The following is a 13,551-nucleotide window of genomic DNA, read 5'->3' as shown; positions in this document are numbered from 1 at the left end:
ATCCCTGCCTTGCCCTCAAGGTGCAGCCCCTCATGGTGGATGGAATACACATCCTTCACTCCCCCATCCATCCCCGCCGTGTCCTCATGGTGGATGGAATACACATCCTTCACTCCCCCATCCCCGCCGTGCCCTCATGGCGGGTGGAATACACGTCCTTCATTCCCCATCCCCACTTTGCCCTCACGGTGCAGCCCCTCATGGTGGATGGAATACACATCTTTCACTCCCCCATCCATCCCCGCCATGCCCTCATGGCGGGCAGAGTACCCACCCTTCATTCCTCCATCCATCCCCGCCGTGCCCTCATGGCGGATGGAATACACATTCTTCATTCCCCCATCCCCGCCGTGCCCTCATGGTGGATGGAATACACGTCCTTCATGCCTCATCCGCCATGCCCTCATGGCGGGCGGAGCACCCGCCCTTAATTCCTCCATCCATCCCCGCCGTGCCCTCATGGCGGATGGAATACACATCCTTCATTCCCCCATCCCCGCGCTTCGCCCTCATGGCAGGTGGAATATCCATCCTTCATTCGCCCATCCATCCCCTTCTCGCCCTCATGGCGGGTGGAACACACATCCCTCGTTCCCCCGTCCATCCCCGCCTCGCCCTCATGGCGGGTGGAGCACACGTCCCTCGTTCCCCCGTCCATCCCCGCCTCGCCCTCAGGGCGCAGCCCCTCATGGCGGCCCCGCCCGCCCAGCTTCGCGGGGCCGTGTGGGAGCTGTAGTTCCGCGGGGGCGCGGGCGCATCGCCGCCGCCGCTGCTCCGCCGCTCCGGCCGCTCCGCGCGGGGCCATGGCCGCCCGCTCCCTGCGGCGCCTCGGGGCGCTGCTGCCCGCGGCCGGCGAGCCCGGCACCGGCAGGTACGTGGGGCCGGGCCGGGGGGACGGGGGCGGCCCGGAGCCGCGGGGTGCCGGGGACAGACGTGGCAGCGCCGCGGGGCCGGGCCCGGGCGGGCGCCGCGCCGGGGGCGGGAACGGCAGCGGATCCACGCCGGGACCCAGACCCCAACCACGGCCCGAGCCCACACCGGGACCCAGACCCCAACCACGGCCCGAGCCCACACCGGGACCCAGACCCCAACCACGGCCCGAGCCCACACCGGGACCCAGACCCCAACCACGGCCCTGGCCCGGACCTGGACCCCGACCCGAACCCAGACCCCAACCACGGCCCTGGCCCGGATCTGGACCCCGATCCGAACCCTGTCGCTCTCCATCATCTCCCCATCTCACTCCCGAAACGCCACGCTGCCGTTCTGCTCTCCTCAAAATACCCTGGAGCAGAAATAAACCTCCATAACCAAGTTCTTTTCCCAAAATATATTTTTTTTAAGTGTTCATTTTTAAGGCAAAGCGTTCCCGCGCTCGCTAAGTCACGTTGGGAGATGGTTTCCTGCCTCTGTGTCTCGCCCGGCTGAACCATTTGTTCATTAATTTATTCATTAATTATTCAGGTTTAATGTGCTCCTCAGGTTTTGTTTCTGGTGGTGAGGCAGCACATGTGCTATCAGTGTGTTTTGGGTGGTCGCGGGAAGAGAATACATTTAATTGTGTCAATATTTCGACAGAGGAACTGTGTCCACTGATGCTTGTTTTTTACATCATGGAATATGGCTTAGAAAAGAGAAATCCATAAAGGTGCTTGGGTTATTTGAGTGAAGTGTGGGCAGGTGAAAAGAAAAACCGCTAAAATGCCTGTTAATTATTTTTTTGTCTAGGAGAGAAACACCACTAAAAGACTGTTTAAATTATAACAACTCTGCAGCACGTAGTAGATGCAGCTGTATTTGGGACTAAATGTAGATGCATGTCAGGAAATTCTCGCTCTTGCGTGGGTGAAAACTGCTTTGTCCCCCTGCAAAATGTGCAGTGAGGCTTTCACCGTTCGTGTCCCTCCTTTGGACACTCTCTAAGAGCTTTAGGTGTTTTTTACATCCTGGCACCCAAAACTGCCCCAGTTCTCGAGGTGAGGCCACCGCAGAGCGGGACAATCCCTCCTTGCGCTGCATTATCTCCGGAGGCACTCCCTGATGAAACAGCGCCCAGGAATTGGGAGTAATTAGATTTCCTTCCAAAGGCGGCTCATCAGAGCTGCAACCAGTGCAGATGTTTCTGTGTGTCTCAGCACTCGAGAGCTTTGTCATGCTGATTTGGGAGGAGGAGGGAGTGTTCCAGGAGGGTGGAGAAGGACCCTTGATTGTCACTTTGGAATGGTCGGGAGCTGCAGAAAGAGGTGATACCATTGTCGCTCTGACCAGAAACCCTCTCTCCTCACTGAAATATTAATCTTGAAGGACAATTGGCTTAAGCCATATGGCTGAAATCAACTTCTCTGCTCTTTCTTATCTCTTTGGCTTTCTGTGACACGGCTTTGTAAATCTTTCTGTGACACTAACTTGTGTAACCTCCTTCGCACGCCCTGCGACTTCCACGTGTCTGTCACTTCAGGATGTGTCAGCTTCCTCCCGTGGGATCCATGCCTATTTTTAGGGTAGTTGCGATCAAACCAGCCTATAGAAGATGGAGCTTGGTCAGTGGACAGCCTGTAAATAGCTCCTGCCACTTGTTGGGGAGAATTCTTTTCATCCTGAAGCAAGGAGTAAATTGAGCGGCATTTTCACCCCCGCATAACCGACCTGAAGAATTCCCTTTGGAGTCAGGCTGGGATTTCTTGGCCATAACTTTTCCAGGCAGCATGTGGCTGCCAGGGCATGTTCCTGCAGGGGTGAGCACTTTGGGATTTGGGTTCAGAAGCTGCAGAGGAGTCCATGCAGGCAGCTCCCTGCTCCACGTAGGCAGCTGGGACCGGCTCCTCCATGCCCCTCTCCCACGCAAAACACACCCATCCCTGCCAGTAACCACCGGCAGAGACAAAAACCTCTCCAGCTTTGGCATCTTGGGTGCCGAGGAGTTAACTGAGCTGCACAGCCTATTTTTAAAACACAGGAGTTTCACCTCTGAGGGGCCCAGCGAGATTTCTCAGCTTCGTTCAGGTTCTTTGGTTCATCTGTAGCATGGCTGATTTCCATCGCTGCAGCTCTTTGAAATGAAATGTGAGATGATAAAGGATAAAGCTTGTAGCTGGTGCTTCCCATGGACGTTTTTATGTGCAAAGAAAGCCTCAGATTGATTTTTGAAGGTTTGGTGAAGGAGTCCTTTTCTGTCCTCCCCTCTATGTCAATCTACTTTCTCTAACTTTGATAAAGTGCTGTTAATCAGTCAATAAAATGAACGTAACAGGAATCTTAAAAATCACTCAAGACGAGGTCTTGTGTCCCAAACAGCAGCCAGGGATGAATTGTGGGTTTTTTTCCCTGTGTTGGCATTCCGGGAACCCAGGCAGTTCTTTAAAGATTAGTCTGAGGAGCATCCTACTCTAGAGCAAGTGTTAAGTAGAGAAAGCACTTTGAGGTTTGTATTTGGCACATAATTTGTTGAAAATGAATGGTTTGACATACAGATCATGTTTTAAGCACTCAATAAAAATTGCACATACAAATGTCCTCAGGTGGGGAGAGGAAGTTTGTCATTAGTGCTGTGGGACATTTAGCGCCCTGCTATTAAGGAATTTAAATGAGGAAACATCTGGGCTGTTCAACCAGGGTGGGAGGAGATCCCTCCTGGTTTTTGGGCAGATACAGATCCCTTGAGCTGGGCTTTTAGGATTGAGCCAGTCTAAACCCTCAGGGACACCTCCTCCCTGCCCCACATCTCACATATTTGGCTTCCTTTTGGTACTGGCACTTGCACTGATCTGATCTGTCAGCACACCTATTCAGGGACACTGAGAGAAAAGTCCTCTTGTTTTAGAGGATTATTTTTCAGCTGGTTTAACTCCTTGAGATTGAATTCTGCTCAGCTCCAGTACTGGAATAAAGGGGGCAAAACGGCTGAACAGCACTGAGGCTTCATGATGGACCCCAGAACAAATTCTGTGCACTTGGTGTGACATTGAACCTGAGCAATGCAGCCTCGCTGAAGAGGAAGAATGCTTAATGGTGCAGGCCTGGTAATGTGAACTCGGCTGAATCGATTCTGGGGTCTAAATTAGCGTCTCTGTACAGAGTGGAATTGTTCTGTAAAAGCACAGGGAGTGGAGCTGGTGCCAGCACAGGGATTTCTGGGCTGTGCTGCCTTTCACAGGCTAGATGTGCACTTAATGTATGGAAAACATTGCATGGAGGGGATATAAAACATTGCATGATGGGGCTGTTGAAAGCTTGCTCAGAGGAAGAGCCCAGGTATTCCCAAAAAAGGAGAATACACCCTTCCTTGTTAGGTGTGTACTGAAACATTTCCTGGATGGAGCTGGTTTGGAAGCAAATTCTGTTTTGTTCTGCAGATTCTTCCTGGTGTGAGGTGTGAGAGCTGAGGCTCATGCTGGCAGGAATGAGCCCTGTCTAGGTCGGTTTGTAAAAGCAAGTGTAGTAGGAGGGAGAGTGAAACACGGAATTTTTTATGTTGGAAAAGACTAGGGAGGTGGTGGAAGCATCCAAGAAATGACTGGATGTGACACTCAGGGCTCTGAGCTGGTGACAAGGTGGGGATTTGGTACAGGGTGGACTTGATGGTCTTGAAGATGTTTTCCAACCTCATTTATTCTGTGTTTCTGTGAAAAGCTGACTCTTTCCAAGGTATGCCAAAAAAGTGGAGTAAACCCTCTGTGTGTCATGCTAGTCTAAAATAAAAAAAAAAATTAACAACACTCTTTGTGTTTCTTTGCTGATTGTCTGTGTTTTCTGAAAAGAAATAAAATTGTGTCTAGAATCCTGTGTACCTCTTTTAAGAGTCTGCTTTTAATACTGACACTAACCTTGAATTCTTGTTGACCCTGAAGTGACTCGGTTTGTTTCTTTGTCCCTAGCTTGTATTTCAGAGGGTGCCCCTGTGCTTTCAGCACTGCAGCTCAGCAGAGAAGTACAGGAGATGAGTGTGGCCCAGAGGACCCCAGTGAGGAGCCCAAGCACCCCCTCCCTGACTGTGCCTTGGAGCACAAAGCCATCAAATTGGAAGAGCAAGTCCGAGATTTAACTGTGAGTGTGCTGGATGCCTTTGCTTCAGTCCCCTTGGCTTGATCTGGTTTTCAGCCCTGGATTTTTCCCTAAATGCTGTGACACACACACAGAGCTCCAGAGCAGCTGTGCCCTGAGTGTGAGAGGGTGAAATTCCACCCTGCCTTCCCCAAAACACCATCTGGCAGCAGGGCACTGATGGTGTGATCCTGGCAGGAAAAGCTGTGTTTTGGAGCTGGCCACTTCTTTCACAGCCTTGTGGCAGTAGTTTAGTGCTGATTAGCATCACATGTTGGCATAGAATAATGGAATATCCTGAATTCTCACAGGATCATCCAGGCCAGATCCTGGCCCTGCACAGACCCCCCAAAATCTCACCCTGGGCATCCCTGGGGCACTGTCCAAACCCTCGTGGAGCTCTGGCTCTGGAACTGTGCCCATTCCTTGGGGAGTCTGGGCAGTGCCAGCACCCTTTGGGGAAGAACCTTTCCCTGAGCTCCATCCCAAAGTCCCCTGGCACAACTCCAGCCCTTCCCTGTGTCCTGTCCCTGTCACAGAGATTGGAGCTGCCCCTCAGGAGGAGCTGCAGCCCCCAAGGAGTCTCCCCTCAGCCTCCTCCAGCTCCACAATCCCAGTGCCCTCAGCTGCTCCTCCATGGCCTCTCCAGACCCTTCCCCATCCTCTTCCCCCTCCTCTGGCCACTTCTTAACTGCTTTGTGTCCCACTGGATGCAGATTATCCAAGAAGGGAAGCCCTTTTAAGTGCCTTTGTGTGATGGAAATCGGTTTCTATATTGAAGAACACACGTGACCGAGGGGGGGATTAAATACCACAGCTCCGGGCTGTCCTGGAGATAATCACCCAGAGAATCCTGCCCTGAGTGAGAAGTCAGCTGTCACAGAGCTGCCTGCTGGAGAGAGGAGGATCTCAGCAGCAGCCTGGCACTGCCTGGTCAGCTGAATTCAGCCATTCAATGCCCGGAATATTTTTGGCCTTCCTTGGGTCTTCTGAGGGAGTTGCAGTTTTTGGTTAATCAGTAGAAGGACTTGTCTTTGTATGAAAATGCAGGAGCCCAGCACAGCCTTCTCTTTTTAAAAACATTTCTGAGGGGTTTGCAGGGTCAGGAGAGGGGTTTTTCCTGCTGGTTTGATGTGTCCCCTCTGTGGTTACAGGAGCGATACCGGAGAGCTTTGGCAGATTCCGAGAACGTCCGCAGGAGAACACAGAAGTTTGTGGAAGATGCCAAACTCTTTGGTAAGCAGAAGAGCTGTGTTTACTGCACTGGCCTGCCTGCCTGAGCAGAAAATGCTGATCAGCAGCTCTTCTGTCCCCCTGTCCTGCCCTCCCTCATTCATTTCAAAGCTTGCTGTGATGTTTGGCCTGGACTCTTGATATTTGGACTTAATCACTATTTTTACTCTGTGTCCACCTGTGTCCTGTCCTATCAACTTTACCCACAAAATCACAGAATTGTGACTATTTTTTTTTTTAATAGTCCCAGTGCAGCTGAGTTTAGTTTTGCTGATTTGGTTGAGAATGCAGGAGTCCTGCATTCTCTGTGTGCTTCTTCTGCTGTGTGCTGAGGATGGACTCTGGCAGGGTGTATTTTATACTCAGCTGTGTCATCAGGTTGTGATCTCCTTTACTGTATTAACAGCCTCCTTGCTTCAGTCCATTGGAGGTAGATGGAGCATGGAGCAGTAGTTGTCAATCTCTAGATTAGATGTTTAAAACCTCTAAAAGAAATATTTTAGCATCAGTGAAATGAGCTGGATTTGTAGCTTTGGCAGCAGAAGGAGGTGAAGGGGGAACAAAGTGCTGTTCAAGCATTGTACTGTGCCAGAACCATCTCTGAGAATGAAAAACTGTTTTTCTCTATAATGCATGGATCTCAAGAGGTTTATTGTCAGATAATTCTAGCAGCCTTGAAATTAGAGCTGCTGTATTTTCTTACTTTCTGCCCATGGTGCTATAAAATGGCTGCTGAGTTTGGAGATAATCAACAACAGGATGATTGATTTTTGAGAGGGTTTTTTGAGCTCTTGGGATTTGATAAGTAGCATGAAGAAAAAATAAGTTCTTCATTAGAAATTGCTCACAGAGTGAGACTCGGGTATCTGTAGATAAGAGGAAAATCTGAAAGAAGCTCATAGCAGGGTGGGGTTAGTCTCTTTTCCCAATTGATGAGAGGCAAGGTAAGAGGAAGCAGCCTCAAGTTGTGCCAGGGGAGGTTTAGATTAGGTTTTAGGAGAGATTTCATTACTGAGAGTGTTGCCAAGCACTGGCACCATCTGCCCAGGGAAGAGGTGGGGACACCATCCCTGGAGGTGTTGGAAAGACTGTGACACGGTTTAGTGGTGGCCTTGGCAGTGCTGACTTGATGATCTTAAGGGTCTTGAGCAGCCTAAATGAGTTTGGTTCCATGAAAAGAGTGGTAATTGCTGGGCTTCTGTCTGCTCCTTTGCTGCATCTCCTTCCTTTCCCTTTGTTCACATGTACAGCTGCAGACAGCACTTGAGTGTTGCCTCATTTTCTCTGTTTCCTAACATTTATGTAACTGAGGGAGGCTGCTTTTCCTGGAATTTCTGCACTGTGCAAGAAACCACTGCTGGAAATGCAGCCAGTCTAACCCTTTTGTCATTATTTTCTAATGACAAAACCTGCCTGGCTTTTCATGGCCAACCCAAGGACTGTTTTGGTCCAGTCCTTCCACAATGGTTTTAAGCTATGAATAAATTGGGGATTTTGTACTTCTGAATAGCCATGCATTGTTTTTGCTTCCCCCCATTGTGTTTGTTCCCTGTGGAATGGGCACTTGTGTGACAAAACTATGTCAGTGGGACTGGAGCAGGGAGTGTGGAGCAGAGTCCTAAATGACAAATCTCAGTTGCAAAAAACTGTTTGGAGTGAGACATGAATGCTCTGCTTTGTCAGGAATACCAAATATATATATGGTCATAGTATGGATGTGTATTTCCTGCATATACCTTGGTTTGGGGAGTCTTTAGATTACTGTTAATGCTGAAGCTTTGGTTCCAGCAATCAGAAGACACCTCCTGGTCTTGCTAAATTAAGTTCAAATCAATGAGCAGCTTTAAAAGTGCCTTCAAACCACTCTGATTTTGTCTGTCCTTGCTACTGGAGCTCTGGATGTTCTGCAAGCTGTCCTTCATTTCCTCCCTGCAGGGATCCAGAGTTTCTGCAGAGACCTGGTGGAGGTGGCAGACATCCTGGAGAAGACCGCCGAGAGCGCCGCGGGCCAGCCCGGCGATCCCAACCCCGCCCTGAAGAAGATCTACGAGGGCCTGGCTCTCATCGAGGCCAAGCTGCAGAGCGTCTTTGCCAAGCACGGCCTGCAGAAGATGAACCCCGTGGGCGGCAGGTACGACCCCTACGACCACGAGATCATCTGCCACGTGCCAGCCGAGGGCATGCAGCCGGGCACGGTGGCGCTGGTCACGCAGGACGGCTACAAACTGCACGGCCGCACCATCAGGCACGCGCTGGTCGGCGTGGCCGTGGAGGCACAGGAGTGACCTGGCTCCAGCTGCTCCACCTGGGACCTGGCAGAGCTGGGGACAGTCACAGCTGCTTGTATTTACTTATTTATTGAGCTGCCTTTTTGTGTGGTGTGATGGCTTCGGGGTGTCGCTGCTGCTCATTCTGAGGTACTCGTGTATTTAATGATCCTCCTTGGAGTCCCTGGAGTGCTGCTGTTTGTCAGATATTTGTAGCCTCTTTCTCTGCTTTATTTCTCCGTGGTTTGTATGGGGAAGAGAGGAGAGATACAGAGGAAGGGAAATTCTCTTTTTGTCTCCTCTGAGAGGGTCTCCTGCAGTGGACTCCAGGAAAGGAACTTCTCTGCCTCACTTTCCACAGCTGTATTAAGGGACTGTAATAATACTGACCTACCTCACAGGGATGTGGTGAGGCTTTTCATGTGCAAAGCACTGGGAAAAGTCCAGAGGGACTAGTATTATTATCACCTGATTTGATGTCTTCCCTTGTCTCCAGACCCCTCAGATGGGGTGAAGATGATCACTTGAAATAACATTTAGGGGCAGCTTTTTCTTACATTGCTTCAGGAAAACAATCTGGAATTCATGGAATCTCTGTTGTACTAGAGTTGAATAGAGATGAGGGTTTAAAAAAAATTCAGTTCTTAGGTCAGACTAATGTTAATATTCCTTCTCCAGGTAAAATTCCAGCTTGACTCTGTTCCCAAAGGTAAAACAGGAAATGGTGATTTGTGGTGAAGCCAGAAAGCTGTCCTCACATCTCTTAATCTCCAACCCAAATGTATGTTTTAGAGGAGAGTAATTTCTCTTCCCTGGTGGGTATTTGTGCATCTTTCAAGCATGATAAACTACGTGCTGTTTGTTGCAGCTGCTGGCAAAATGGAGCTGTGCCCTTAAGCAGGAAATCTGGACTGTTCTATTTTCTCAGCTCTCCGGCAGAGATCCTCAGATTGCACCAACTTCCAGTCCACATTCTGATTCTACTTTCAATGATCCTAGTAAATATGAAACCTTTTGGGTTTTGACACAAGGAGAAAAATCTTCTCTGCTCCAAAGTCTCAAGTGCCCTTTAGCCAATTTTAGCAGCAGTGACAAGAAAGCAAGAGAAGCAGAAGGCTGAAGAAGTGAAAGCTGACCTCGAGCTGTCCTCCTGGTTGGAGGCATGTTGTTGTCACAGCACATATGTATTTCCCACTGGCCCCATTGCCTGGGAGTTCATTTATCTCAGCTGAAAGGATGCAGTCACTGAGGAGGATCAGAATTTAACCCTTTGCAGAGCAGCAAGCAGTCAAATGACAGAAGAAGAGTTAAGCCACAAAACCAGGAATGGTTGGTTTTCAGCTTGTTTCTTACTGATTTGTTCATTCCTTCTTTTTTACTTTCTGGAATTGGTTCCATAACCTGACCAATGCACTTCCAAAAATCTTTTACTTATAAGAGTGGATGCCATCCCTGCTTTGGAAGAAAATTTATTCTTCTCCCATTCCTTTGGAGGCTTCAGCTGAAAAACCCTTTTGGACTTCAAGGTTGTCACAGCCTTTAATACTGACAGTCTTTCACTGTCAACTTTTCAAGGTTGTGTGCTCTTAGTGGGTTGGCATCCCAGAAATTTAAGGAATCTGCACATTTCTAACCTGCTCCATGCAACCTTTTAGTGGCAGCTGTGGCGTGAGTCTGTAGTGGATCCTTTTTGGAGTGTGGATCCTTTTTGGAGTGTGGGTTTCTGCCTCTGTGCAGTAGGTTCTGAGGGAGGTACTGGAGATTTCAGCCCTGAAACAGCACTTCTGGCAGCTTTAGCTCATGGGCAGACCTCTTGTTCAGTGTATTGTTACCATGGTTTTGGAAGTTTCAGAGACTTCCTACTCGTTGTGCTGAGCAGGTCACTAGGGTATGCTGTTTCTCCAGAGAAAAATAGGTAAAATACGAAATGTGGCACTACAAATCTGCCTGTTCTTCCTCAAAAGTGAGAACCCACATCCTCAGCTGGAGCCACTTCAGCCCCTGCTGTATCAGCTGAGTCTTGCAGTCTGAGGGGAGAGCTGGAAGCCAACTTTGAAATTGAAACTTTAGTTGTAAGGAGCCAAACAGAAGCACTGACATTTTACACTACAGACAGTTTTCTGTCACAGAGAGGCTTCTGCTGGTGTGACCAGGGGTGATGGGATCCAAATCCTCTTTAAAATCACCCGTGGAACCAGTGGACTGTGAAAAAAAAGTTACAGTCATTCAATCCAGCTTGGGTTTGCCAACTCTGCCTGTCTCCTCAGCCAGTATTCACCCACTTCTGCCTTAAGGAAATACCCCAAAATGCACTCAGGCCTTCTGTCTGTACTGAGATGATTTATCAGCTTGTCTGGCTGGGGTCTGCTCTCACTGAGGCTGCAGCAGGACTCTGAGGGATCCTCTCCAGTCTTTCCCACCCTCACAGAGGCCCTTTTAATTTTAATTTGGGGCAAGTTCTTTTCCCAGTGAAACCTACAAAACTTCTACAGGATCCTGTCAGGTTTTATGATTTCTGTGAAATGGAAGCAATGCTGAGAGATTTTCACAGATGTTGCCAAAGATATAAATCCTGGAGCTGTTGTTTGTCCCAGTTTCTGCTTCCTTTGAAAGGTGAAGTGAAAATGAAATAACCAAACCTGGATTCCATCACAGAATCCAGATTTCCCAGGTAAAAATTTATTCTCTTGCTTTTCAAGCACACTTAATAATGTCTTTTTGTCCTGGGTGAGATTGTGGAAGGGTGGGTTGAATTTCTGCTTGGTTCTTGCTGCCTTTTCTGCCCTGTTTCTGTAACTCCTGCAGGGAGGGGACTGACCCATGAGCTGCTCCTCTGCAGTCACTTTATGCAGTGACTGTTGAATAAAACACAGAAATACATGAACAGGACAGGAATAGCAGAGGAGAGGAAGTGTCATGTAGCTTTTAGTCATTCCCACACCTGGACAAGTCTCCAGTGGCACTGTCCTGAACATGGCAGATCTGAACTCTGAGCAGGAGCAGTGCAGAATGAAATGGAAGTTGCTTTGTGAACCTTAACTTCCCAGTGCTTCAGCAGCAGAGCTTCTGTTGGAAGAGCTGTGATCACTCAATAGCTCCTACGATCCCTTAATTAAAAAAAAAAAAAGTATTTAAGTTTTGTAATGTGAATATTGTAGTATTTTTTTAATTTTAAAACTCGAGGTGTTCCGTTATTATTTGCAAAGTCAAACGAACAAAGTGTTGCTAATCTCCAAAAATCTTAAGGCAGTTTAGGTGGGGGAAACATGTATATATTGTAATTTCTGTGTGTCTCTGTGCTCTTTGTTTACCCAAAGGCTCTGGCTGTATGACAGACAGAGATGTGTGGGAGAAGTGCAAGGAATTGACAACAACATTTGAGTTGATGTTGGAAAGGTCTGATTTCCTTTAGATGTTCGGATACTGTCCATTTGCTAATAAAACAGAAAAATTGCAATGACTTCTCTTACTTTTTTCCTTTCCCAAACTGTTGCTCATTCCAACTCCAGCCAGCTGGGACTGCTGGAAGGTTTCTTGCTGTTCCTGATCCCATTGTCTGTGAAAGGGCCACAGCAGCATTTGGCTCAACATTTTATTAACGATGCCTCAGGAGGGCTCCCAGAAATGCACACACACGGCGTTGGTGTCAGTGATTCCTGCACTGATAACCTGCCCAGGCGTTTCCACACCTTCTGCTCTGTCTGTTCCTGCATGGCTGGAGAGAAATATTTTCTGCCAGCCTCTGGTTGGTTCAACAGAGCTCTGCCAACAGCTGAAATCTGGATTTCTGGGTTTAGCTTTGCTTGGCTCTGCTGCCTGTTTGCCCCGTGTGTGCTATGCTGCAGAACTCCAGGGCGTTGTACAACTCTGCAGCTAAGGGTGGGTTAATTTACACACTGTGGTACCCAGAGGCAGGCTGTGATTTCAGGGATTTGAGGGAGAAAAGACGAGGCTTTCTCTGTGAGGGCGTGTTTGTAACAGATTTCATTCGCTGCAAAAATAGCTGGGCCTCCATTCCTGCTTTGCACCCGTGTGGGTGAGCCTTGTTCTCCCACAGCTCTGGATGCCCCCGGGCACTTCTCCCTGCAATAAAAAGCATTTGCAAAAGCCCATTTACAAATAGCCTTTATGGGGGTGAGATCAATATTTCCGTGCTAAAGACCTGCCAGCAAAGCCAGCCGTGCTGCCGGGGTGATGGCCCATCACAGGAGCTTTTCCTCATCCTGCTAAAATGCACCTCAGCCCAGGAAATCCTGCTGCTGCCATTAGCGATTTCTGGCTTTGCTGGTTTTTCTCTGCAGCAACAGAGAGAGTTGGGAGTTCTCAGACCACTTTTTTCATGTGCAGAAATGCCTCAGAGCTTGGGGCAGAGCATTTTGCTTACCGCATGATAAAATATCCAGAGCTCCTGCAAGCAGGGCGGGGACTGGGAGCAGTGCTGACCTGCCTGGGAGCCCTGCTGTGTGCACAGCAGATTTCTTGTCACCCACAGCCCTGGGGAAATCAGGCTGGTTAAGTAAGAACTTGTTTAAACCCGAGACATGCTGCAAAGATATTTGTGTGCTGTGTTTTGAGCTGCTTGGGATTGTCATCTCCCTATTCCTGTGGGATCCTTCCCATGGTGAGGGGGAGTTGAGCACGGCCAATTTTTGTCTGTGCCCACCCAAATATTCACCCTTGAAGTTCAGGGCTGTACGTGCTTCCCATGCAGAAAGTCTGAAGTGGCTCCTGGCTGGGGAAGGAAAGGGGCCCGTGCTTGTGTTGTGTTTCCTGGAGACAAAGTGATGGATTCTCAAACAAAATTCCGTCCCTTGGTAAGCAGCCAGCCCTGGGCTGGAGCGAGCTCTGGGTCTGTAATTACACGTCCAACCTGTTCGAGAGAATTTTTGCTCAGCCTTTGCCGTCCTTTGTAATCCGAGTAGCAGCGTGGGATGCCCTTGGCACGAACCGCTCGCTGCCAGGCACTTTGTTTCGCCCAGGGCAGAAAGTCCGAGCGAAAGCTCGAACCGCC

The 13,551-nt window shown here is 49.1% G+C and overlaps 1 protein-coding gene across 1 annotated transcript; it reads left to right on the top strand.

Annotated features, from left to right (window-relative positions):
• Positions 1–778: 778 nt before the first annotated feature.
• GRPEL2 (GrpE like 2, mitochondrial) lies at positions 779–11,997 on the top strand. Its single transcript, XM_021532137.2, has 4 exons — positions 779–871; positions 4,875–5,043; positions 6,195–6,276; positions 8,209–11,997. Exons 1-4 carry the CDS (start codon positions 804–806, stop codon positions 8,556–8,558), a joined length of 669 nt encoding a protein of 222 aa, XP_021387812.1. The 5' UTR covers positions 779–803; the 3' UTR covers positions 8,559–11,997.
• The last annotated feature ends 1,554 nt before the right edge of the window (positions 11,998–13,551 follow it).

The sequence above is a fragment of the Lonchura striata genome, chromosome 15 (genome assembly GCF_046129695.1).
Source record: "Lonchura striata isolate bLonStr1 chromosome 15, bLonStr1.mat, whole genome shotgun sequence".
NCBI classification, from domain to species: domain Eukaryota; kingdom Metazoa; phylum Chordata; class Aves; order Passeriformes; family Estrildidae; genus Lonchura; species Lonchura striata.
This window is presented reverse-complemented; position numbering and strand designations above follow the sequence as displayed.

What these genes read in the sequence shown, in the direction of transcription:
- GRPEL2 (XM_021532137.2), top strand. Translation starts at nt 804, where the DNA reads ATGGCCGCCCGCTCCCTGCGGCGCCTCGGGGCGCTGCTGCCCGCGGCC. An exon ending in GGCGAGCCCGGCACCGGCAG is followed by an intron (nt 872 to 4,874) that starts GTACGTGGGGCC and finishes CTTTGTCCCTAG; the next exon opens with CTTGTATTTCAGAGGGTGCC. An exon ending in GGAAGATGCCAAACTCTTTG is followed by an intron (nt 6,277 to 8,208) that starts GTAAGCAGAAGA and finishes TCCTCCCTGCAG; the next exon opens with GGATCCAGAGTTTCTGCAGA.